This window comes from Armigeres subalbatus, chromosome 1 (assembly GCF_024139115.2).
Source record: "Armigeres subalbatus isolate Guangzhou_Male chromosome 1, GZ_Asu_2, whole genome shotgun sequence".
Taxonomy (NCBI): domain Eukaryota; kingdom Metazoa; phylum Arthropoda; class Insecta; order Diptera; family Culicidae; genus Armigeres; species Armigeres subalbatus.
The window spans coordinates 213,078,169-213,101,698 of NC_085139.1; the positions used below are offsets into that span (position 1 = coordinate 213,078,169).

A 23,530-nucleotide genomic window follows, 5' to 3' on the forward strand; every position below is an offset into this window, starting at 1 on the left:
GCAGCATACTGGGCCCATATTGTATAACATTTTACTTCTGACTTACCTGATTTACCACCAGGGTGTCAAAAATCTTTGTTTGCAGATGACACGGGCCTTTAAGCCAAAGAGCGAAGCCTTCGTGTCATTTGTAGTAGATTGAAAAAAGTTTGGATATTTTCTCCACTTACTTGCAAAAATGGAAAATTTCCTCGAATGCTTCCAAAACTCAGCTTATAATTTTCCCACATAAGCCGAGAGCTTCTTATTTGAAACCTTCTAGCAGACATATTGTCACTATGAATGGGGTTCCAATTAATTGGTCTAACGAAGCTAAATATTTAGGACTTCTGCTAGATCAAAAATTAACTTTTAAAAATCACATTGAAGGCCTTCAAGCCAAATGTAACAAATATATTAAGTGCCTATATCCACTTATAAACAGAAAATCAAAACTTTGTCTTAAGAACAAACTTTTGATTTACAAACAAATTTTAGACCTGCCATGTTGTATGCTGTGCCAATATGGACTAGTTGCTGCAATACCAGAAAGAAGGCACTTCAGAGGATTCAAAATAAAATTTTGAAAATGATTCTGAAGTTGCCTCCGTGGTATAGTACCAATGAACTTCATAGAATTTCTAATATTGAGACATTGCATCAAATGTCCAACAAAATAATTTACAATTTTAGATAAAATCGTTGCAATCTTCTATTGCAACGATTAACTCCTTGTACCCTTAGTATAAAATAGGTTAAGTTTAGTTTAAGTAGAAAACATTGTAATTCCTACATGGTTCAATTCAACCAGAGGAAAAAATTCTAACTGCTAGAGGCAATTGAAATGTATTAATAATAACTAAAAGCGTAACATAGCAAATAAGGATGATAGTGTTAAGAAAACACGAAAACACCTAGTCTAAGGAATGAATGCATGTATTAGATAATTAGCAAATAAAATTAGTTAAAAAAAAAAAAAAAAAAAAAATTGCTTTTCTCGTATGCTAAATATATGTAAAGGCTGAATGTTCGCTCCAAAAACAAACTTTTTATAGAAAACTCGGAGATTTAGAGTGTTACAAGCAATCGACTTGAATCGACAAATTGAGGTGATGTCTGTGTTTATGTGTGTATGTGTGTCACACTCACTCTTTTTGCCTTTCTCGTATTTCTTTGACACTTTTTCTTGACCGATTCGCTCGCAACAAGTTTCATTCGACGGGACAACTGGTTTCATTGTTTTCTATCAAAAATGGGTCAGATCAGACTACAGAATCAAAAGTTCTGGACAGAATACGGCTTTTATCAAAAAATCACGCAAAAAAAGTTTCATTCATTTTTTATCTTATCTAATGCAAGAGAAAGGCACCAACACCACTAGGTGAATCAATCAGGGTTTCAATTTTTTTCAAATAAATTCAGTGATATGTTCAACCAGTTTTGCCAACAGCATCCAAAATAGTTTGCAAGCGTAATGTCTCGCCAAATCTCGAATGAATGTAAATAGTGGGAATCAGCCAATAATATCTCCATAACATGACTACTTTTAAATCAGAGACGTAAAAACGTTACGCAAGGTATCGTCGTTCAAAGCGTAGGAGACATGATTGACATTTAGGCTTCTCGCGTAATCGGAGAGGTACCTCTAGTAACTAAACTTGTACGAGTATGGTACAATATAATGCATTCGAACCCCGCGTATTTCTGATGCACAAAGCATGGTACATATACTTAGATCGACCATTGGCTACTAGTTGATAGGGAAGGATGGTTTTAATCAACCTACAATCATAAAGTTCAATATGAACGATTCCACATTGTTTAATTCATACTCATTATTGTAACAGTTAAACAATCATGTGAAGTGCAATTCATGCAATACTTCCTGTCCGAAATGATAACAACCGACCCCCTGCGGTTTTCCATAAATAAACATCCCACCTAGAACAGGTGCATCCCGAACGTCATCATTTTTCGCGTTCCTGTCGTAATCCAGACACACATCAATTATTCCACATGTTTAATACTGCCCCCAGTCTGTTCGACAATAACACACAGGTATGTAGCTAAGCTTGTAAACATACAGTCGTCGAACTTATCCGGTACTTAGGCGCAGTAGAATAATGACACGTTTCCCGTCGTTCCCGATTTTTCATATAGCATAACTAGGATAAGCGACCCAGAAGCTGCGAGTGCTGCAAAGCAGCAAAACAAATTCCTTCATATGTAGTTTATTATTAGAACCGTACGCTAGTGGATTAATCTTTCATCAAAACAAGGAAATCATTTTCTATAGTTATGCAATAGTTTGGTAAACAAATTTAGTTTCGTTAGTTTCAACCACATTTTAACCTTGAACTTGAAATGATTAAATAAATGGCTTACGAATTTCGACGTAATCGCTTGATTGCTTTCAACTGCTGTGTCAGTGACTGCGATGCGTAGTTTCCAGAGTTCAACGTTAAGGGAACACTTTAGCATCTTCAACGCTTGAGCGTTAACCCTAACTGAAAGCGAAGAACCCTTATCGTGTTTGGGCGATCTCTGGATAGAATAGGCATTGCGCTAGGAAAATTATTGCGGCATTGTTTGTTTTCGTAATGAGGCAAGGTAATTTCGATTTTTCCATCCCTCCTAATGGCTCATTCAAACGCATTGCAAGTCTATCTTCTTTAAGTTGATAATTGAGAAAATGCATCATAAGTACCTGAAATGTCTATAGGAATTTTTTTAGATCTTTCATGCATACGAGTTACTTGATTTTATTCTATCACTATCTACAGTCAAAGGTGGAGGTGGCTCTTGGCAAGTAGGTTAGTATCTTTCAGTACAAAACAAACAATATTAGTGCTTTGAACCATCCCAGCAAACAATTTAGGCTGAATAAGCTAATTTTTTAGCTGCAGAGGACTATTTTTGATTGAAAAAGCACTCCATCAGCTTCCAATGTTTGTTGGGATATCTTGATAACGATTTTATTCCGATACGAGAAGTATTTAACGATACAAATACAAGATTCCGAATCTGTTAAAGCTTTCTAGAATCTGTTGTCGACGCGTGGTGAAGGAAATAACCAGTCCTCCACAAAATACTATTTTATTATTTATTCAAACTAAGGCCACAGTGGTCTTCAAGCGTAGGATTTCCAATCTGGAGTTCGATTCTTGGCCCGGTCAAGAAGATTTTCGGATGAAAAACATTCTCGACTCCATGGGCATAGTGTATCGTTTGTCACACAAGATACTCATGCAATTGCGGGCATCGAAAAGCTTTCAATCAATAATTGAGGAAATGCTAACAGAATATTTCAAATGCAGGCAGTCCATCACTTTGTACAATAACATCGTAGAAATATCCATAAACTGTTTTCAATAGTTTTGAAGACCACGAATCCAGCGGCCCCGGAGTACCGATCGAATATTAATACGCAGCAAGCGAGAATGCCTCAAAGCATGGAAATCTAGTACACAAATTATTGCTCCGCAGGATTTGAAGTCAGTTATTTGCCTACTACAAAAATTACTTTTTTTGTTGGCCAACGAACAGAAATATCTTGGGCTTCCAAAAGGAATTCGTTTGTTCAGAAGCCCAAATGAATTTCTAACAAAAGTTTGAGAGAAATTCGTTCGAAACCCTAAAAGATTCCTGTACGGAGGTCCAAAGGAATTTCGTTCAGAAGCCTAAAATGATTATTTAAGAAACTCAAATAATTTCGTACATAAGCCCAAAATAATTCTATTCAATAGCCCAAAAGAATTCCGCTCGGAGGCTCATAAGTAATTCCGTTAGGAATCCCAAAAGAATTCCATCCAGAACGCCAAAAGAAAATCGTTCGAAAGCCCAAAACAGCTCTCCTAGGAAACCCAAAAAAACGCACAGAAGTTTTGAAGGATTCCATTCGGAATCCCAAAAATTTTGGTTGGAAGACCCAAAAAATATTTCGTTTGGAAGCCAAAATGAATTCCATCAGTAGTTAGAATCAATTTCGTTCGAAAACCCAAAGAAATTTGATTATAGAACCCCAACAGAAGTCAGTTAGAAAGTGTCAAAAGGATTCCGTTCGGAAGAAGATTTTATTTCGTTCGAAGGCCAAAAGAGCTCCTTTCGGTGGTCTAAAAGAATCCTGTTCGGAAACCTAGAAAGATTCCGCTCAGTAACCCAGATAAATTCCCAGCCCAAGTAATTCCGTTCGTAATTAAAGTAGAATTTCTTCGAAAACGAAGAAGATCCGCTAAGGTGCCCAAAATAATTCAGAAATAAAGAAGGATTCCGATCGGAAACCCAAAGAAATTCCGTTCGAAGGCCCAAGAAAATTACATTCAGAGGGCCAAAAGAATTTCATTCGGAAAGGGTCATTTTTTGCCGAATGCCATTTGGCCGAAGGCCACTAAGCCGAAAGTTGTTTGGCTGAACATACCATTTGGCCGAACAGACCATTAGACCGAAAGTCATTTGGCCGAAAGGGTCATATAGCCGAATAGGTAATTTGGCCGAATATGCCATTTAGCCAAAAATGATTTTCGTACATAAAATGTTCGGCCAAATGTCCTATTCGGCCAAATTTCGTATCCGGCCAAATGTCATAAGGTACCCCGGGGCAAGTGAAAATAATGGGTAAGTTGGATCAGACCGCATCGTGCTTTCGTGCTGTGCGGTTCTTTCTCTCTTTGCGGAAGGAAGTTTTTAATACTACCCGAAGCTATTTTAATTTCAACGGTGCTTCTTAGCGCTATTTGTACCCACTGATCCCGTTACGATCTTTGCAAGGACCCGTGCCTTCGTTTTACGTTGGACCCGTTTGCGGAAGTAAAATTCCGACAAGCGGTGGTAATCCTGCAGAGACACCGTTCTGGGAAAAAAAACCTCTTAGAAGGTCACGTCTCCACGCTCAGCAATGAGCATTAATAAAAACAAGAGGAAGGGGGAGTCTCTGAATTCTCCACTTCCTCCAAAGAAACAAGGTTTCAAGACCGTCCTGCCCAAGCGCGGAAAAAATAGAAGGAAGCTGGAGACTTCAGATATTCCTTCTAAATCTAATGTTGACATTGTTTCTTCTCCTATCGAACTGAGCAATCAGTTCGATTTGATTAATGATGAAATTGAGCAAATCGAATCTACCTTTAGCCCAGGTGATTCGATTCATGCGAAGAAACAAAGGATTCCGCCAATTGTGGTATCTGTTGCCGAGTTTTCTGGCTTTCGGAATGAAATCTTGAGTAACCTTCAGGGGATCAAGGTTTCATTTCAGATTGCTAGGAAGGGTGACTGCCGCGTTTTGCCGGGATCCTTTGACGATCGCAAACATCTTCTTCAGTATTTAACTGAGAAGCGCCATAAATTCTTCACATACGACGACAAAACTGAGCGATTGTTCAAAGTCGTATTGAAAGGTCTCCCCAGTGATGACAAATCACTGGATGAGATTGAAATTGAAATTTCTCAATTACTTGGATTTTCACCAGTCCAAGTAATTAAGATGAAAAAGAAATCCCATTCTGGTACTTCCCAGAGGGGCATTTCTCAAGAATTTTATTTAGTTCATTTTAACAAAAGTGAACTAAATAATATGAAAAGTTTGGAAAAGGCCTGTATTATGTCCCATGTCCGTGTTACATGGGAACATTTCCGCAGGCCTGGGGGAAATTTCCAAAACCCCACCCAGTGCCGTAAGTGCCAAAAGTGGGGTCATGGAACCAAACATTGTCACATGGATGCTAAATGCATGATTTGTAGTGGAACCTCTCACGCCAAGGACGCATGTCCTGTGAGAGAAGATTCCAATAAATTTAAATGTGCTAATTGTGGGGTAGAGTGGCTCAAAAAACACTTTTTCAAATTTTTTGATGGGCCGCCCTCTTATTCGGTTCTATTTTATGCCCTGATGCTCTGGACAAAATTTCAGCCAAATCGGTCAACGTTTGGGCGGTGCTGAACTCGTTAGAAGTTTATATGGGAAAATGTATGCAGAAACATCCAAAAACAGTGATTTGCAGTTGGACGGCACAATTTACAATTAAGAACAATGATACTCATTTGCTCAAACCCCACTGCAAAGGAATGCTAATAACTTAGCCGGGCAAACTCGAATCTTCTCGCGGTTTTCTGCATAACATTCTGTATTAAATTCTACAAGATCTGAATGAGTATCATAGTTTTTCATCGTAAGTTGTGTAGTCCAGCTGCAATTTACTGTTTTTGGTTGTTTCTGCATACATTTTTCCATATAAACTTCCAACGAGTTTAGCACCACCCAAACGTTGACCGATTTGGCTGAAATTTTGTCCAGAGCATCAGGTCATCAAATAGAACCGAATAAGAGGGCGGCCCATCAAAAAAATTGAACAAAGTTTTTCCCATACTAATTTGAGCCACCCTATTGTGGGGGCAATCATAAATCCAATTTCTGGGAATGCCCTTCACGCAAAAAAGTTTTGAATTCCCGTGCAAAATTGATGACGGGAAATTCCAATCGAATCCCAGATTCGACGGGTAGAAATTTTTCAAACGCTCAAATTTCGAAACCGGTTACCGGTCGAGCAATTCAAATTTTGCCGCTCGTCAACGGGTAGCAAGCACTTCAGTAAATTCCAACTTTTCCAATGTACCTACCAGAGCCGTAGCGTGGACTCCCGGCGCCCTTGGCGAAATCTTTTTTGGGCGCCCCTCTCGTATTAAGGAAAAATGTGCAATATTTCACAATCCAATAACATTTTGAATCTCACCTTAAAGTTTTATATTTTTTTATTAACGAGATTTTCTTCACTATGTTTGCTCATCTTGTAGAACAATAAGGTTAAAAAGTTTAGTGGATTGAAGATGCTTCATATAACAAGCAATATATTAGGCGGTATGTCCCTGGAAAGTTTTTAAATTTTGTGACCTTTTACACTAATTTGCAAAATATGGTAAGAACTTGGTAGAGTCGTGGACAATTCTGGATCCTCGTATGAAATCTGTTGGAACATCCAGGCTGAAAGATCATTAAAATTGCTGAAAGTTATTTACTTACAGCTCATAGTGTCCTAACGGCTGTTTCTTGCTCTTAGTGGAAGGAACTGACGTACTTGCAAATACATAGCAGAGAAAAGAGATTTGAAAATCATGACAAATCATATACTAATGTCCAATGGTTGGAACAAGAAAATCCAACTCTGAAGTGAATCGATCGATGATCGAAATCGCTATCGGATTTAGGAACAAGAAATGGATGGATATGGATGTTGGGTCAATAACATCCAACTTTGAAGTAGTCGGAATCGACATCGGAAGCAGTACGGCCAGGAAGTGAGGAAATGAGGCTATGAATGCTTTGATAGCACATGCCTTGGCACATGTTGTATGTATTGCGGATAAATTTTGCTAATCTATGAGAGCTTTGATAAATGATAACCAAAGTAGTAATTTAATTATATTTATTGAACGGCTATTCAGTCCTGCAATTATTACAATGAGTTTTTTTATTTACCCGACGTTTCGACACGGGGATTGTGTCTTTTTCAAGTGGAAAATATTTTTGTTGTTTGTCCCTTGAAAAAGGCACAATCCCCGCGTTAAAACGTCGGGTAAATAATAAAAAAAACTCATTGTAATAATTGCAAGACTAAGTAGCCGTTCAATAAATATAATTCAAACGCACAGTCGATCCATAATCGGTAGTCATTTAATCAAGGCACATTATCACTGCTTATCGTAATGCCGCCAGGTCAAATGCGTCCATGATGATATATTTTCGGACTAAATGAAGTTTTTCTGAATGAAATGAGAGTTGTCTTAAATCTACACCATCCTTACATTTACCTCATCCCGATATAAGTCCCGATATAAGTCATAATTTGGTGGCAGTTTGTGTCTGAAAATGGCAACAATCCGATCTACAATTTTCAAATAACTTTTTGAATAAGTACAAGTATAAGTATTCTAGACTTTTTCTTGGCCCCTTGTAGACGGTTCCAAAAGGCTCAGAGAAACCGAAAGGGCAGTCAAAGTTAAGACCAAATCATTCGACTTGTTTATTTGAGATAGAAGAAAGATTAGATTTCTTGAAATTTCTCCGCCATAGACCTTTAGACTTTATGGTCGGTTTGTTATTATTTGGCCATGTAACGAATAAAATTGTTCTGTTTCCCATACCGTGATTCTTGATTCTGGCGCCCCCTGAGGGCTGGCGCCCTTGGCGGGGGCCAACCCGGCCAACCCCACGCTACGGCGCTGGTACCTACGTATGCAAACATCGCTGCTGGTAGACAAAATTTATCTTCTCAAAATGAGGTTTATACCCATGTCCCAACGGAAAATAACGGTCATGTTGCCGATTCAGGTAGCACGACTGCTTCCGATTTTGATTTTTTAACTGAACAATTGCATCACATGATTGATGCAATGTTCAAAGCAAATATCATTCCTGAAGCTGTTCAGGTTGGTATAAAGTACACAAAAAAATTGTTATCGGACTCCGTTTCAGTGAATCCAAATAATTGTGTGAAAGTTCTAAATTGGAATGCCCGCTCTCTAAAGGGTAAGGAAGATGAATTATTCAACTTCCTAACAGTTCATAATGTGCATATTGCCATTATAACAGAAACTTATTTATTAACTCGTCTTGACAGCGCCTGTGGTGGGGTCGCCATTGCCATTAATAGACGTATCAAACATAAATTATTTTCTTCGTTTGAAACCAAAGTTTTTGAAACCTTGGGAGTTTTTGTTGAAACAAATTTTGGTCAATTTTCCTTCATTGCAGCCTATTTGCCTTTTCAATGCAAAGGGGAGCAAAAGAATTTGTTGAAAGCTGATCTTCAAATTCTGACTCGCAACAAATCAAAATTCTTCGTAATTGGTGACTTCAATGCCAAACACCGTTCATGGAATAATGCTCAAAGCAATTCCAACAGCAAAATTTTATTTGAAGATTGTTCTGCGGGATATTATACTATTCAATATCTCAATGGCCCTACTTGTTTTTCTTCCAGTCGAAATCCTTCTACAATTGATTTAGTTTTAACGGATTCAAGTCAGCTGTGTAACTCATGCTGACTTCGACTCTGATCACCTTCCTGTGACATTTGAAATCTCACAAGAAGCCATTTATAATCCAATCAGCTCTACTTTTAATTACCATAGAGCTGATTGGGATTTATATAAAACATATATCGATAGGAATTTTGATGTTGATATTCCTCTTGAAACCAAAAGTGATATTGACAATGCGCTCGTATCTTTGACAAATTAGATTGTCGAAGCCAGAGGCATTGCAATTCCTAAATGTGAAATTAAATTCAACTCTATTATTATTGACGACGATCTTCAGCTACTGATCCGTCTTAAAAATGTGGGGCGAAGGCAATACCAAAGAACTCGCGATCCCGCGTTGAAAGTTATTTGGCGTGATTTGCAAAATGAAATTAAAAAACGTTTCGCTATTCTGAGAATAATGTAGAATAATGTCTCGAAGTTGGATCCCAGTTCGAAACCCTTTTGGAAATTAACGAAAATTCTTTAAAAAAACCTCAAAAGCCAATTCCAGCGCTTAAAGAGGGAAATAAAATTTTATTAACAAATTGCGAAAAGGCTCAAAAACTTGCTCAGCAGTTCGAGAGGGCCCATAATTTTAGTCTAGGTCTCACTAGTCTTATTGAGGGTCAGGTTACACGAAGCTTCGAAGACATTCTCAACCAAGATAATGTTTTTGACCCTTCGTTGGGAACTAATTTGGATGAAGTGAGATCTATTACTAGAAAATTTAAAAATATGAAAGCCCCGGGTGATGATGGTATTTTCTACATACCTATCAAAAAACTTCCTGAAAGCTCGTTATTCTTTTAAATTAATTTATTTAACTAATGTTTTCAATTGGCATATTTCCCAGTTAAATGAAAAAATGCCAGAGTTGTTCCAATTTTGAAGCCGGACAAAATTCCAGCTGAGGCTTCTAGTTATCGCCCAATCAGTTTGCTTTCTTCAATAAGCAAACTGTTTGAAAAGATTATTTTAAATAGAATGATGGTTCATATTAATGACAATTCTATTTTTGCTGATGAGCAATTTGGTTTTCGCCATGGGCATTCAACCACTCATCAGTTATTAAGAGTTACGAACTTAATTCGGCTCAACAAATCTGAAGGATATTCGACTGGAGTTGCTCTTCTTGATATAGAGAAAGCATTTGACAGTGTTTGGCATGAAGGTTTGATTGTAAAATTGTTGAATTTTAATTTTCCTCTGTACATTATTAAACTGATCCAAAATTATTTATCAGATCGCTCACTGCAGGTAAACTATCAGAATTCTAAATCTGATAGATTACCTGTAAGAGCTGGTGTTCGCCAAGGTAGCATACTGGGGCTTATTTTGTATAACATTTTCACTTCTGACTTACCTGATTTACCACCAGGGTGTCAAACATCTTTGTTTGCAGATGACACAGGTCTCTCAGCCAAAGGGCGAAGCATTCGTGTCATTTGTAGTAGATTGCAAAAAAGTTTGGATATTTTCTCCACTTACTTGCAAAAATGGAAAATTTCCCCGAATGCTTCCAAAACTCAGCTTATAATTTTCCCACATAAGCCGAGAGCTTCTTATTTGAAACCTTCTAGCAGACATATTGTCACTATGAATGGGGTTCCAATTAATTGGTCTAGCGTAGCTAAATATTTAGGACTTCTGCTAGATCAAAAATTAACTTTTAAAAATCACATTGAAGGCCTTCAAGCCAAATGTAACAAATATATTAAGTGTCTATATCCACTTATAAACAGAAAATCAAAACTTTGTCTTAAGAACAAACTTTTGATTTACAAACAAATTTTTAGACCAGCCATGTTGTATGCTGTGCCAATATGGACTAGTTGCTGCAATACCAGAAATAAGGCACTTCAGAGGATTCAAAATAAAATTCTGAAAATGATTCTGAAGTTGCCTCCGTGGTATAGTACCAATGAACTTCATAGAATTTCTAATATTGAGACATTGCAACAAATGTCCAACAAAATAATTTCCAATTTTAGACAAAAATCGTTGCAATCTTCTATTGCAACGATTAGCTCCTTGTACTCTTAGTATAAAATAGGTTAAGTTTAATTTAAGTTGGAAACATTGTAATTTTTACATGGTTCAATTCAACCAGAGGGAAAATTCTAACTGCCAGAGGCAATTGAAATGTATTAATAATAACTAAAAATATAACATAGCAAATAAGGATGATAGTGTTAAGAAAACACGGAACACCTAGTCTAAGAGATGAATGCATGTATTAGATAATTAGCAAATAAAATTAGTAAAAAAAGAAAAAAAGTGATAATCACCATTTTTCTGTGGGGGCTGCCTATTCGATTCTGTTTTTTCGCCCGTGTATACAAGTTTGATAAATTTGTTATCATGGCTTGTTATGATTCAGAACAGTTTTTGCCTCTCTTGTATCGTTGTTCGTTATCTATTGAGAGCGATTCCTGCAAACCCTGGTTATAACTATGTGATATTTTTCCGTTTACGGTGCAAATATTCTATTTATTCTACGATAGGTCAACAAGTTTTGTTTTATGTTTTGTTATTTTCAAATTTCGATTTACATTTACAGATTTTCAGATAAATAAAGTACTTAACACATAAATTGGCAATTCCGTTCTATTACAAATTTACAACACTGCGCATTGCCTGAATAAAAAACTTTCTTTTAAAGTACTGATTCATGTAATAATTTGTAACAGAGAAATATTCATTCGAATGGGGAACAAAGATTTGCTTATCCTTTCCACCTAAATCATTTGGTACATAAGAAAGCTAATGGGAAGCAAGACAAGAACCAACTAAACAGTAAATCGGCTGTTGTCTTGTGTTCATATCTGCTAATATTATAATCCATTTCTTGTTGCAAAAAACAAAAGTCCGACAAGCAACCAAACTCCTTCCATGATATGAAAATACGACGATTCAGAAATAATATGAACATTATATATTCCTTCAATTAGTTTAGTTCGACAGTATAAAACAAAATAGGTCCCACTTGCCTCGTTTGAAGGGGTAAGTGGATCCTACAGGTGAATTCCTTTCCTTCATTACCAACATTTTTTGTAATTGAATAAATGGCTTCCAACACGTCTACACTTCAACAACGGAAGCATATAATGATGTATCTGTGGTTAATGTTCTTAAATAACCTGTTTGCAAAGTATGCGTTAACAATTTTGCTGAACTAGCGTTTTTTTAGGTCCCGCTTGCCCCGGGGTACCTTATTCGGCCAAATATCCGATTCAGCCAAATATTTTATTCCGCCAAATGTCCTATTCGACCAAAATTTTTATTCGGCCAAATGACCTTTTCGGTCTAATGTCGTATTCGGTCAAATTTTCTATTCGACCAAATGTCCTATTCGGTCAAATGTCATATTCAGCCAAATGTCCTGTTCGGCCAAGTGTACTGTTCGGCCAAATGTCCTATTCGGCCAAATGTCCTGTTCGGCCAAATGTCCTGTTCGGCCAAATGTCCTTTTCGGCAAAATGTCCTCTTTCAAATGTCGGCCAAATGTCCTATTCGGCCAAATGACCTATTCGTCCAAATATCCTATTCGATCAAATGTCCTATTCGACCAAACATCCTGTTCGGCCAAATGTCCTATTCGGCCAAATAGCCTATACGGCCAAATGACCTATTCGGCCAAATAATCTTTTCGCCCAAATGACCTATTCGACCAAATGTCTTATTAGGCCAAATGTGCTGTTCGGCCAAATAATCAATTCAGTCAATACTGTTCGGAGACCCGTGAAAGTTCTGTTAGCAAACCGAAAAAAAAATCCGTGCGAAGGCCCAAAATTATTACATTTAGTAGCCCAGAAGAATTCCAATCAGATTCCTAATAGAATTCTGTTCAGAAGCCTTTAAAAGGCCCAAAGGAATTCAGATCAGAAGCGAAGACGAATTCCGTTCTAAAGGCAAAAAGAATTCTGTTCGAAGGCCTATAAAGATTCCGCCCGTAAACGAAACAGCATTACGTGTTGAAGTCCAAAAGAATTCCGTTCAGTAAAATGAATTCTATTCAAACGGATTCCGTTCAGAAACTCAGAAGAATTCCATTCTGAGTTCCGTCTGTTCGGAAGTCCAAAAGTATTCCATTCGGAAGCCCAAAAAATAGCTAGGAGACTCAAAAGAATTTCGTTCGTAAGCACAAATAATTTAGTTTGGTAACCTAAAAGACTTCCGTTCGGAAGCGCAAAATAATACCGATCAGAGGTCTAAAAGCATTCCATTCAGAGACCAATCGAATTCTTTTTATAATCCCAAAAGAACTCCATTCGAAGGTTTAAATGGTATCCATTCGGAATACCAAAAGTATTCCGTTAAAAAACCCAAAAGAATTCCGCTTACGAGCTCAAAATAATTCTGTTCAGCGTTCAGAAGCCCAAAAAATTGATTATAAAGCCCGGAAAAATTCCGTTCAAACGCCCAACAGAACTCTGTTCAGGAGCCCAAGGGAAATCCGTTCGTAGTTCCAAAATGAAGCCAGGATTCCATTAGGAAGCCCAAAAAGAGTTCTATTTGGAAACACCAAATAAAAATTGTTCGGAGGGTCAACAAATTTCGTTCAGAAAGAATTTTATTTAGAAGCCCTAATGAATTCTGTACGGAAGACAGAAGGAATTTCCATGGGAAATTCCAAAAACGATCTATTCGGAGGCGTTAATAAATTCCTACGTTGGTCCAAAAGGATTCCGTTCGGAGGCGCAAAAGATTTCGTTCGTTCGAGAGTGTAAAAGGATTCCATTCGGAAGCCCAAACAATTCCGTTTGAAGAACTCAAAGGCATTCCATTTGGCTGCCGTCTTCATTCAAAGTTTCAAAGGGATTCCGTTCGTAAATAGAACATTGGGAAACCCAAAACAATTTCGTTCGGAAGCCCAAATACCCTAGCAGCACAATTCACGTTAATTTGTTTGCAGTATAATATAACCAAATTTAGTCATAAATGAGTCTCAGAAACTGCTTTACAACATGTGTGTTGCTCAGGTAATTCCATTAGTAAGCCTAAAACAACTCGATTCGTAGGCCCAGGAGGATTCCGCTTAGAAGTCCAAAATAATTCCGTTGAGAAGCCCATAGTAATTCCATTCGGATACCCAAAAGCACTTCGTTCGGAAACCAAGAAAAAAATGCGAGAGAAAGCCATTGTTTATAAGCTCGGAGACCCAAAAAGGTTCTGTTTATAAACTCAGAAAAAAAAAATCCGCTCGGAAGTCTAAATAATCCGTAACGAAAAAATGCTGTTCGGAATCCCGGAAAAGCCATGCGGAAGCCCAAAAGGATTCCGTTTAGTAGCCCAGAAGAATTCCGTTCAGATTCCTGATAGAATTCTGTTCAAAAGCTCAAATTATTTCGTTTGGAATCCCAAAAGACTTCCGTTCGGAAGCGCAAAAGAATGCTGGTCAGAAGAATTCTGTTCGGAGAATTCTTTTCGGAATCCCAAAGGACCTCCGTTTGAAGGTTTAAATGGTTTCCATTTGGAAAACCAAAGGAATTACGTTCAAAAACCAAAAAAAAATCGTTTATGAGCTCATAAGAATTCTGTTCGGAGTTCGGAAGCCCAAAAAATCCGTACGAAGTCTAAATAACTCCGTTCCGAAAGAATGCTGGTCGGAGGCGCAGAAAGGTTTTGTTCGTAAAATGAATAAAATCCATACAAAAGCCCAATGGGTATCTCGAGCTCGTTCAGTAGCCGCTAGGTTGCGAAGGCTGACGGAGGTCCTTCGTAGCTTAGTTGGTTAAAGCACCAGTCTAGCGTACTGTAGGGTCATGGGTTCGAGTCCCATCGAAGGGAAAGTGGTTACCTCCAATACATTTTCCAAATCAATATCTTCCACATAACGTACATATTCACAAATGAGTTTTCATAACATTGTAAATTAACGTCCAAGTCGGGTGGTTTAATCCCCGGAAATAGGCAATTAACTTTGATTGAACTGAATAAAATTCAGTTTAGAAGCCCAAAAACTTCCGTTAAGAGGTCCAAAAGAATTCAGATCAGAAGTGAAGACGAATCCCGTTCAAAAGGCCTAAATAATTTTGTTCGGAGGCCTATCAATATTTCGCTCGTATACGAACAGCATTACGTGTTAGAGCCCAAAAGGATTCAGGAGCCCAAAAGAATTCCGTTCAGAGGCCCAAAAAAATGCTGATGGATTCTTTTCCAAAGGATTCCTTTCTGGAACTCAAAAGAATTCCATATAGAATTCCGTCTGTTTGGACGTTCAAAAAAATAGTTCGGAGAGCCGGATTTCGTTCGGAAGCGCAAACGAATGCCGGTCCAAAAGAATTCCGTTCGGAGGCCAATAGAATTCTATTCGGAATCCCAAAAGAACTCCATTCGAAGGCTAAAATGGTTTCCTTTCGGAATACCAAAAGTATTCCGTTCAAAATCCCAAAATAATTCCGTTCCGCAAGATTGCGTTCGAACGCTCAAAAGAATTCCGTTTAGAAGTACAAAAGAATGCTATTTGGAGGCCCATAAAGGTACTGCTTGTCAACCCAAAAGAATTCCGTTTGGATGCCCAAAAGTATTTCATTCGGAAGTCCAGGATACCTTTCAGTAGCCCCGAAATTACGTTCAGATTTTCAAAAGAATTTCGTTCGGAAACACAAACTAATTCCGTTCGAAAGCTAAGAAGGTTTCCGTTTGGCAGCCCAAATAAATTCTGCTCGAAACTCAAAAAAATCCGTTCGAAAGTCCAAATGGATTTCGTTTGGAAGAAGATCTCCGTTAGGAAGTCGAAATAATTATGTTTGGAAGACTAAGAGAATTTCTTTCGGAAGTCAAAAAGAATTCAAATCTTAAGCCCAGAAGGCTTCCGTTCAGGTGCCAATAAGAATTCAATTTCAAAACCATTAGAAAAGAGGGATTTCGATCGGAATCCCAGAAAAAATCGTTCGGTAGAGGAACAAAGTTCCGTTCGGAAGCCGAAAAAAGCTCCGTACGGAAGGCCAAAAGAATTCCACTCGAAAGCCAGAAAGGATTGCATCCGGATGCTCAAACGTATTCGGTTTAAAAGCCCTAATGGATCCAGTACGGAAGCCCCTGAAGATTCCGTTCGTAAACACGGGGAAATTCCATTTGAAGGATTCGGTTAGCAATTTCCAAAAAATCTTCTGTTCGGAAGCCCATACAAATTCCGTTCGGAGGTCCAAAAGGATTCCATTTGAAAGCCCACAAGAATTTCATTAGAAAACCCTAAAGAATTCATATCAGAGGGCCAAAACAGATTTGGTCGAAGAACAAAACGAATTCTCTTCGGAAATCCAAAAGAATTTTTTTTCGGAAGCCCGAAAGAATTCCATTTATAAGCCCAAATAATTCTTTTAGGAAGCCTAAGCGAACTCGGTTTGCAAGCCTAGAAGGATTCTATTCAAAAGTTCATGATAATCTAGTTTAGAAAACAATTCCATTCGGAAACCCAAAAACCTGTTCCGATACCAAAACGGATTCCATTAGGAAGCCTAAAATAATTCCGCTCGGAAGCCAAGATAATTCAATTTGAAAACTCAAAAGTCTTCCGTCGTGAAAATCAATAGGACCCCGCTCTGAGGCTCAAAAGGATTCCGTTTTGGAAGCGTAGAAGAAGTATTCAGAAGCTCAATAAGATGTCTTTTCACCAGGCCAGAAGAATTCTATTTGGAACCCAAAATCTGTATGTGAAAAAAAGAATTTCTTTCGGAAGGCAAAATAATTCCGTTCTTAAAACCAAGAAAATTTCTTTCGGAAGTCAAAAATAATTCAATTCTTAAGCCCAGAAGGATTCCGTTCAGGTGCCAACAAGAATTCCATTCAACATAAATTCTTCGGAAGCCCACCAAAGTTCCGTTCGGAAGGCCAAAAGAATTCCGTTCGAACGGATTGCATCCGCCAGAACGGATTGTATCCGGAAGCTCATAATAATATTGTTTAGAAGCCCTTATGAACCCGGTACGGAGGCCCATAAGGATTCCGTTCGTAAGCCCAGAAGAATTCTGTTTGGATGCCAATTAAATTCGGTTATGAAGCTTTTGAGTTTCATAACCGAATTTAATTGGCATCCAAACAGACTTCTGAATTCTGTTCAGAAGCCCCAAAAAATTCCGCTCGGAGAAACCAAAAGATTCCCTGTGTCCGTTTCGGAGTTCAAAAGAATTCTGTTTGGAAACCAAAAAGATTTCGTCCGTAAACCGAGAAGAATTTTGTTCGGAGTCATAACAGAGTTTCATACGGAAGCCCAAAAGAATTCCGTTCGGAAGCTCATAAAGATTCCGCTCAAAATAATTTCATTCAGAAAGCCCAAGAGTATTTCCTTTGGAAGCCCAAAAGTAGTTAATTTGGAAACCTTCTTAGTAAAAACAAATGGGCTTGGGAACGTACTTCTTCTGAGCTTACGAACGGAAATTTTTCGGACTTTCCGAAGGAATCCTTCTGTTCCAAGCGAAGTCCTTTTGGATTTCATAATCAAATCTTGTACTTACGAACGAAATCATTCTAGGCTTCTGAACGGAATTCTTTCAGACTTCTGAATTGAGCCCGTTTTGCCTTCCGGACGTAAAATATGTGGTCTTCCAACAGGCAAACTTTTGTGCTGGGCCCCGAATGCAAATCTCGAAGGATAACATTCGGAATCCCAGAAGAATTTTCTTTGGAATCCCAAAAAAATCTGTTTGCCTTTCCAAAACAATCTCTTTGGATCAGAATAGAATAAAGGAACAACGAAAAACAAGTGTATCTACCTTAGGTTGGTTACAGCGTCGATACACCTATGCCTGGCATATTGTAGAGCTCCATATTCGTTGGTCTGGGCGATGTTCCTCCAGTTTCCCCGAACGTTTTGGGTCCCCAGGTTCGATTCCACCGCGTGCAGCCAGCGTGTTCGTGGCTTTCCACGAAGTCGCCGGCCTCTATCCGGTTGTCTGTTCGCTATTCTTTCTTCCGACATTCCCACCAAGTGACCAGCCCACTGAAGTCTGACAAACAAATTTAGTAAATAATAAAATCATAATAAATCTATCTATCGGATATGTGCATCCATTCTTGGAGCTACCGGTAAATTTCTTTACATTTGCTTAACTCTTGGAGTAGGCATAGCGTTAACCATACGTTTAAACCAGGTTAAAGGCCTAGACGGAGATTGAGAAATTGACCCTGAGAAAAAATGTTTCCCTCTAATGGCTGTTCTATTATATCAAGATGTTTTCGAATAACTTATATTTTGAACTAAGTAAAGTCGGACACCACTGTAACTTCGTCAATTTCAAAACTGAACCTAGCTTTCACGAAGTGGGCCTGAAGTAACAAATCGATCTTGTATGGAGAATTACTATGCCATCTCTGTAGTGTATCTTACTAACCGAACAAAAATATTATATGTATGTATAACTAAAACAATATCTCTTTAATAAAGAACTAAAATAATGTTTCATAAAACAAATCTTCCATCTATGACTTGGTGTGACTTTCACATATTTCAAATGTTTCGTTAGATAACTATGCTGATGTTGGTAATCACTTACTCTAGAAATCAAAAATCGAACGTTTACCCAGCCCTTGTAATAATTATTACTATGTACATTGTACAGGCCTAAAATGGAGAAGCAAATGTTCCAAATACGAAACGACGAGAAGTGTTGTGGTCAAATTTGGCCTAGGCATTGTATAAACTTAGCTTTTTTAAGCAGTGTTTCAATCTATGAAAACCCCCTAATGGCTAACAATAGAATGAAATTCGTCAAGGATATCATTTTTCCACATCTTTTTGGTTTTGCGTGTTCGTTTTTAATTTAGTCATTGAATAAACTCATAATAACCTCCCTGCCTGACACAAAGATATTAATTCTCTACGTTTCGTGCATAATAAAACTGGCCGAAATTATTCAGTGATTCATGATTCGTCGGAGCGGTAATTTGGACGATGTCAGCTCGTAACTACTTGATCGGTATCTGTTTATTGTTCGATTATTCGAAAATGCATTTTTTTGTGTGTCACAGCCATGGGAATAACTTTTGCATTTTTTCTTTATTTTCTTTCGTATTTTGCTTTTCAATTCAATGCCTAAAATGACCTAATTGGATCAAACGCTTGGTTTGATCGAAGAGCTGGAAAATCGAACTTTAAAGGCGCAAGTGTAGCCGAATTCTGATTTACAAATATGTTTTGGCATATGCTTCGTTATCTTAAGACTAAATGGACATTCACTACATGTAGGAGAAATACATACAATGGTTCCTCCCTTCCTTACTCGAGATTAAAAGATGAACAAAAGAAGTTTGAGAGATGAAATAATCAACCCACAATCAAAAGCGTCCTCTTCGGTTTGGTAATCCCACATCTCTCAAAAGCTTGAAGACTTCTCTATATATAACAATGCACAAAACATTATAAAAATTATTTATCACCACAATCGCTTGCACAGCCCATTAGCGGAGTAATTATATTACAGCATCTGCATTCTGAACATTCCCTGAAGCCACCTGAAGCTATTACTTTGAATATTATTATCGGTAATAGACGTTCAACACTTGATGTGACGCAACCTGCGAGCTTCTCTCGACAGCGTAATGTTCTGCCAGGCATCGCGCCGCGCCAGTGTAAAAATTACCTTCTACGGCATTCTAAAAGTAACGTACCACAACAAAATGACTGCTGCCGCTGCTTTGTCAACCTGGGGAAATGTTCAACTCGCACGCTAATTGTCGATGCAAACATCGTCCCATTTTCGCCATTCGCCAAACGAGGTACGAATCAGAACAATATTGCTCCAACAACATCGACAGCACAAGAAGATAGCCTCGCCGGCAAACGGAGCACGCATTTGAGACAATTCGATTGCTAATCAACGATGCAGAAAGGTGTATAGGCAGCAAAGAAGGCACACAAGAGCAACAATCTTCATTACTGACTGGTGGTAGATGGTTCTTTAACCTATTCGGTCCCAGTTTTTTGCATTTCGCTTGTTGAGCGAATCTTTTTGGAACCAGAAAAATATGTGACTTGCATGATGCAGTGTATTCGACAGATGCAATCACTCCATTAGATATATTTATTTTTATTGCGGATTTATTACAGTAATTAAGCTGATTAGCAGTATTTATAGCGCACTCGTAGTTGTCAGTAAGTCTCTTTTGAATCAAGCGTTTATTGAGCTTATGAACACAACGATAATCGTAGCAAAAAATGTAGCAAATCCAATTTATTACGTTCATATTGGCAGCGTTGAATTTCTCGCGATTCTCTTAACCAGCCACTGTCATAAACGTTTCAAACGCATTTTCACATCACATTGAAACAAATTTTGCAGCGATCACTGTCGCATTGTTTTGGAAGCATTCATGTAATCATGATGCAGTAAAATCGAGCATAATAGTCGCGTATGTTTAGAACAGCCTTAACTTTGTGACAGTTAGTCATCATCAACACACCACTTCATTGGCTGAAAGTTTTCTGATTTTTTTTTCTTGGATTAACTTGACCTAAACAAAGTAACATGGACTTATCAAAGTAATAATTAGCGAATAAATGTCTGTTGGTCCGAAAAAAAACTAATGCTAATGAAGCTAATACGATTTGCGGATCCAAAATTGGTGCTAGCCTTGAAAATAGATTAATATTCGAATAGAAAGGTAGAGAAGGAAGATCCAATATTTACATAAATTCCTGAAGCGTTTACGATGTTTTTCAAGACTAGCTGCAACTCAAAGATGCCTTTAAAATGTGTTTGAAAAATGGTCCTGATGTTAAATAACGCATTCGTCCGGATAATTTTTACGATGTGAGATTTAGCGTCACATTGTATGTTTCATCAAACTCTATTCTAGGTTGCAGTAAATTAACAACAGAAATTATTGTTTTCCAAAAATAGCAGTTTTACAATATAAACAAGGAGTTGTTATTAAGGGTATGCGATAAGGCACTTTTTCCTAACGAATCGAAACTAAATTTAAAATGTCTATGTTGAATCTGAACGAAACGAAATATATATTTACTTTCTAGGTCCATTTAATTCGAAATTTAACGAAACGAAATTTTAATTTAATCCCGCGGAATTTTTGATTAATTTATTTTACATTATGTACGCAATTCTGATTTCATTTTTGCCTTTCTCTCCGAAAACGGACTTTTCATAGAAGCCTCTGAGACCCATAGACCCATAGTTATATACCAATCGACTCAGCTGGACGAACTGAGCACATGTCTGTCTGTCCATGTGTATGTATGTGTGTATGTGTGTGTGTGTGAATGTGTGTGCACAAAAGCTTAAAAAGCATTAGACAACTTTTCGCATAGTAATCCTTAACCGATTTTCTCGCAAAAAGTTTTATTGAATTGAATTTGAAAACAGTCGGTCATTGCAGTTAACAGTTATTAAGAAAATGATACATCGCACCCAACATTTTTTTTTGTTTGGGTGAACCACTGCTTCCATTTAATTGTACTTTTATAGTATATCCGTGTCATTTGTTTAGTGCATGTCTTCTGCTCCATCTCTATTGAGAAGAAATGAAGTAGTCGTTTTTTATTCAAATATTTTTCATACTTAATGTAAGGTTCCTTTAGATAAAGGTACCGCTATTTATACCCATAAAAAATGGCTTATACCAACTCTCAAAGGCGCGCCCTTCAATCAGTTTCGGCTCAACAATAAGTGGGATAATAGTGATTTTGACCATGCATCAGTACTGAGGTTCAAACATATTTTTTAGCTTCTTCTTATGAGTTCCGAATTCGTTTTTGTACAGAGATCTAATTTCATTGCGTTTGGCATTTCTGAATCTCACCTTTACGCAGAACTCTAATCAGTCAGAGGGTTTAGCAGATCTACCAAATTCGTATCCGCTTTTTTCCTAATTAACCAGCGCTCTGGAGCTAGCCTAGCCCTAGTGTTGGGTGGGACTTTAATCAAATTTGACCCGACTGATCGAGCGTCTGTTCACCAAGGAGGTGCGGCTCCAACAGCGTCTGTTCTGGCATCCAGCGACTGAGTATGAAATGCTATTCCCCGGAAGCTATACCTAAGATGGCAGATCCATCCCGGTGGATAGGGAGCCTTGGGCCAACAACTTACTGTTCCCGAAACATCGATTTGTTCGAGAGTCCGATAATGAAAGAATACGGACTGATTTTATGGCGACGACTCTTAGCGCGAAACAACGGACACGAATAGGAACATGGAACGTTTTAACCCTAGCCCAGCAGGGTCAATTGGAACAACTTACTAATGAGGCACGCCGCATGAAGCTTCAGATCCTGAGACTGAGTAAAGTCCGTTGGCCAAATTTTGGAGAACACAGAACGCCGTCGGGACAAGTTCTGCTATACTCTGGTTCACGAGGTGAACACGCTCTCCGGCATCACGTAGTTGGCTTCCTACTAAGCGCTCAGGCACACTTGCGCTTAAGAAGTGGGAACCTATAAGTGAAAGGATGATCGTTGCCAGATTTAGAACACCGGTCCGAAACCTTACTATAATCCAATGTTCTGCGTCAACCGATGCTGCCGATCTGCAAGACAAAGAGAACTTCTACAGTCAACTCAATGCCGTCGTAGATAGAATTCCGAAAGGTTATATCAAGATCTGTTTGGGATCCGACAACTCGAACCATGAGCGCATTATGGGACGCCATGGTCACGGAGAAATGAAACGAAAACGGAGAGATGTTCGCAGATTTTTTTGGTAACAACGACATGGTGATCGTGGGATCGCTCTTCCCTCATCGACTGGTTCACAAGGTCACTTGGGTCTCCCGTGACGGCTTTACCGAAAATCAAATCGACCACATCTGCATCAGCCGAAAAAGGAAACGAAGCCTTCTTGAAGTACGGAATAAACGTAGCGCCGATATCGCGTCTGATCATCAACTCATCATCGGCGAAATACGCATGCGCATTGCGCAGATTCGTCGGCAGGAGGAAAGACCTGGACGACGATTTAACACACTTCGACTGGAAGATGCCACGGTGAAACGGTCCTTTGTTGAAGAACTGGGGACGAGTGCTACAGATATTCCGGAAGGTGGCAGCGTGGAAGACCAATGGACCTCCATCAAGAATGCCTTCATCGCCACCAGCGAGAACAATCTGAGCGAACTGCGCACCCAGAGAAAAAATGGATCACCGATGCGACCTGGAGGAAGATAGAGGAGCGAAGAGAAGCCAAAGCCGCGATAGAGCGATCAAAAACCAGAGGAGCCAAAGTCTTAGCCCGTCAACGATACGCGGCTCTTGAGAAGGAAGTAAAACGCTCATGTCGACGGGACAAGCGAGCGTGGGCAGACTCTCTGGCCGACGAAGGAGAGAGAGCCGCCGCAACCGGGGACATTCGCCTCCTCTACGATATCTCACGACGCTTAAGCGGGGTGAAGATAATGCCTGTGAATGACGCGAATGATCAGTTATTGACCGACCCAACTGACCAGCTGAAACGCTGGTTCGAGCACTTCGAACAACTTTTTCAAGTGCCAGCCAGGCCATCACCAACTCGGCATGATCTGCCTAGGATCCGACGTATAACACGCGTCAATACCGAAGCTCCATCACTGCTAGAGATTTAAACAGCCA

The 23,530-nt window shown here is 38.6% G+C and overlaps 1 protein-coding gene across 2 annotated transcripts in view; it reads right to left on the reverse strand.

The window, feature by feature from the left end:
- Positions 1 to 23,530, reverse strand: part of LOC134205752 (uncharacterized) — a 100,399-nt gene that overhangs the window by 61,612 nt on the left and 15,257 nt on the right. Inside the window, exon 1 of one of the 2 annotated variants that reach the window (XM_062681316.1) lies at positions 19,603 to 19,768. The exons of the other annotated variant lie outside the window; for it this stretch is intronic. Within the exon in view, the coding sequence (XP_062537300.1) occupies positions 19,603 to 19,681 (79 nt within the window). The 5' untranslated portion in view covers positions 19,682 to 19,768. Of the gene's footprint in view, positions 1 to 19,602; positions 19,769 to 23,530 lie in introns of those variants that run through there. 2 annotated transcript variants of the gene reach the window in all.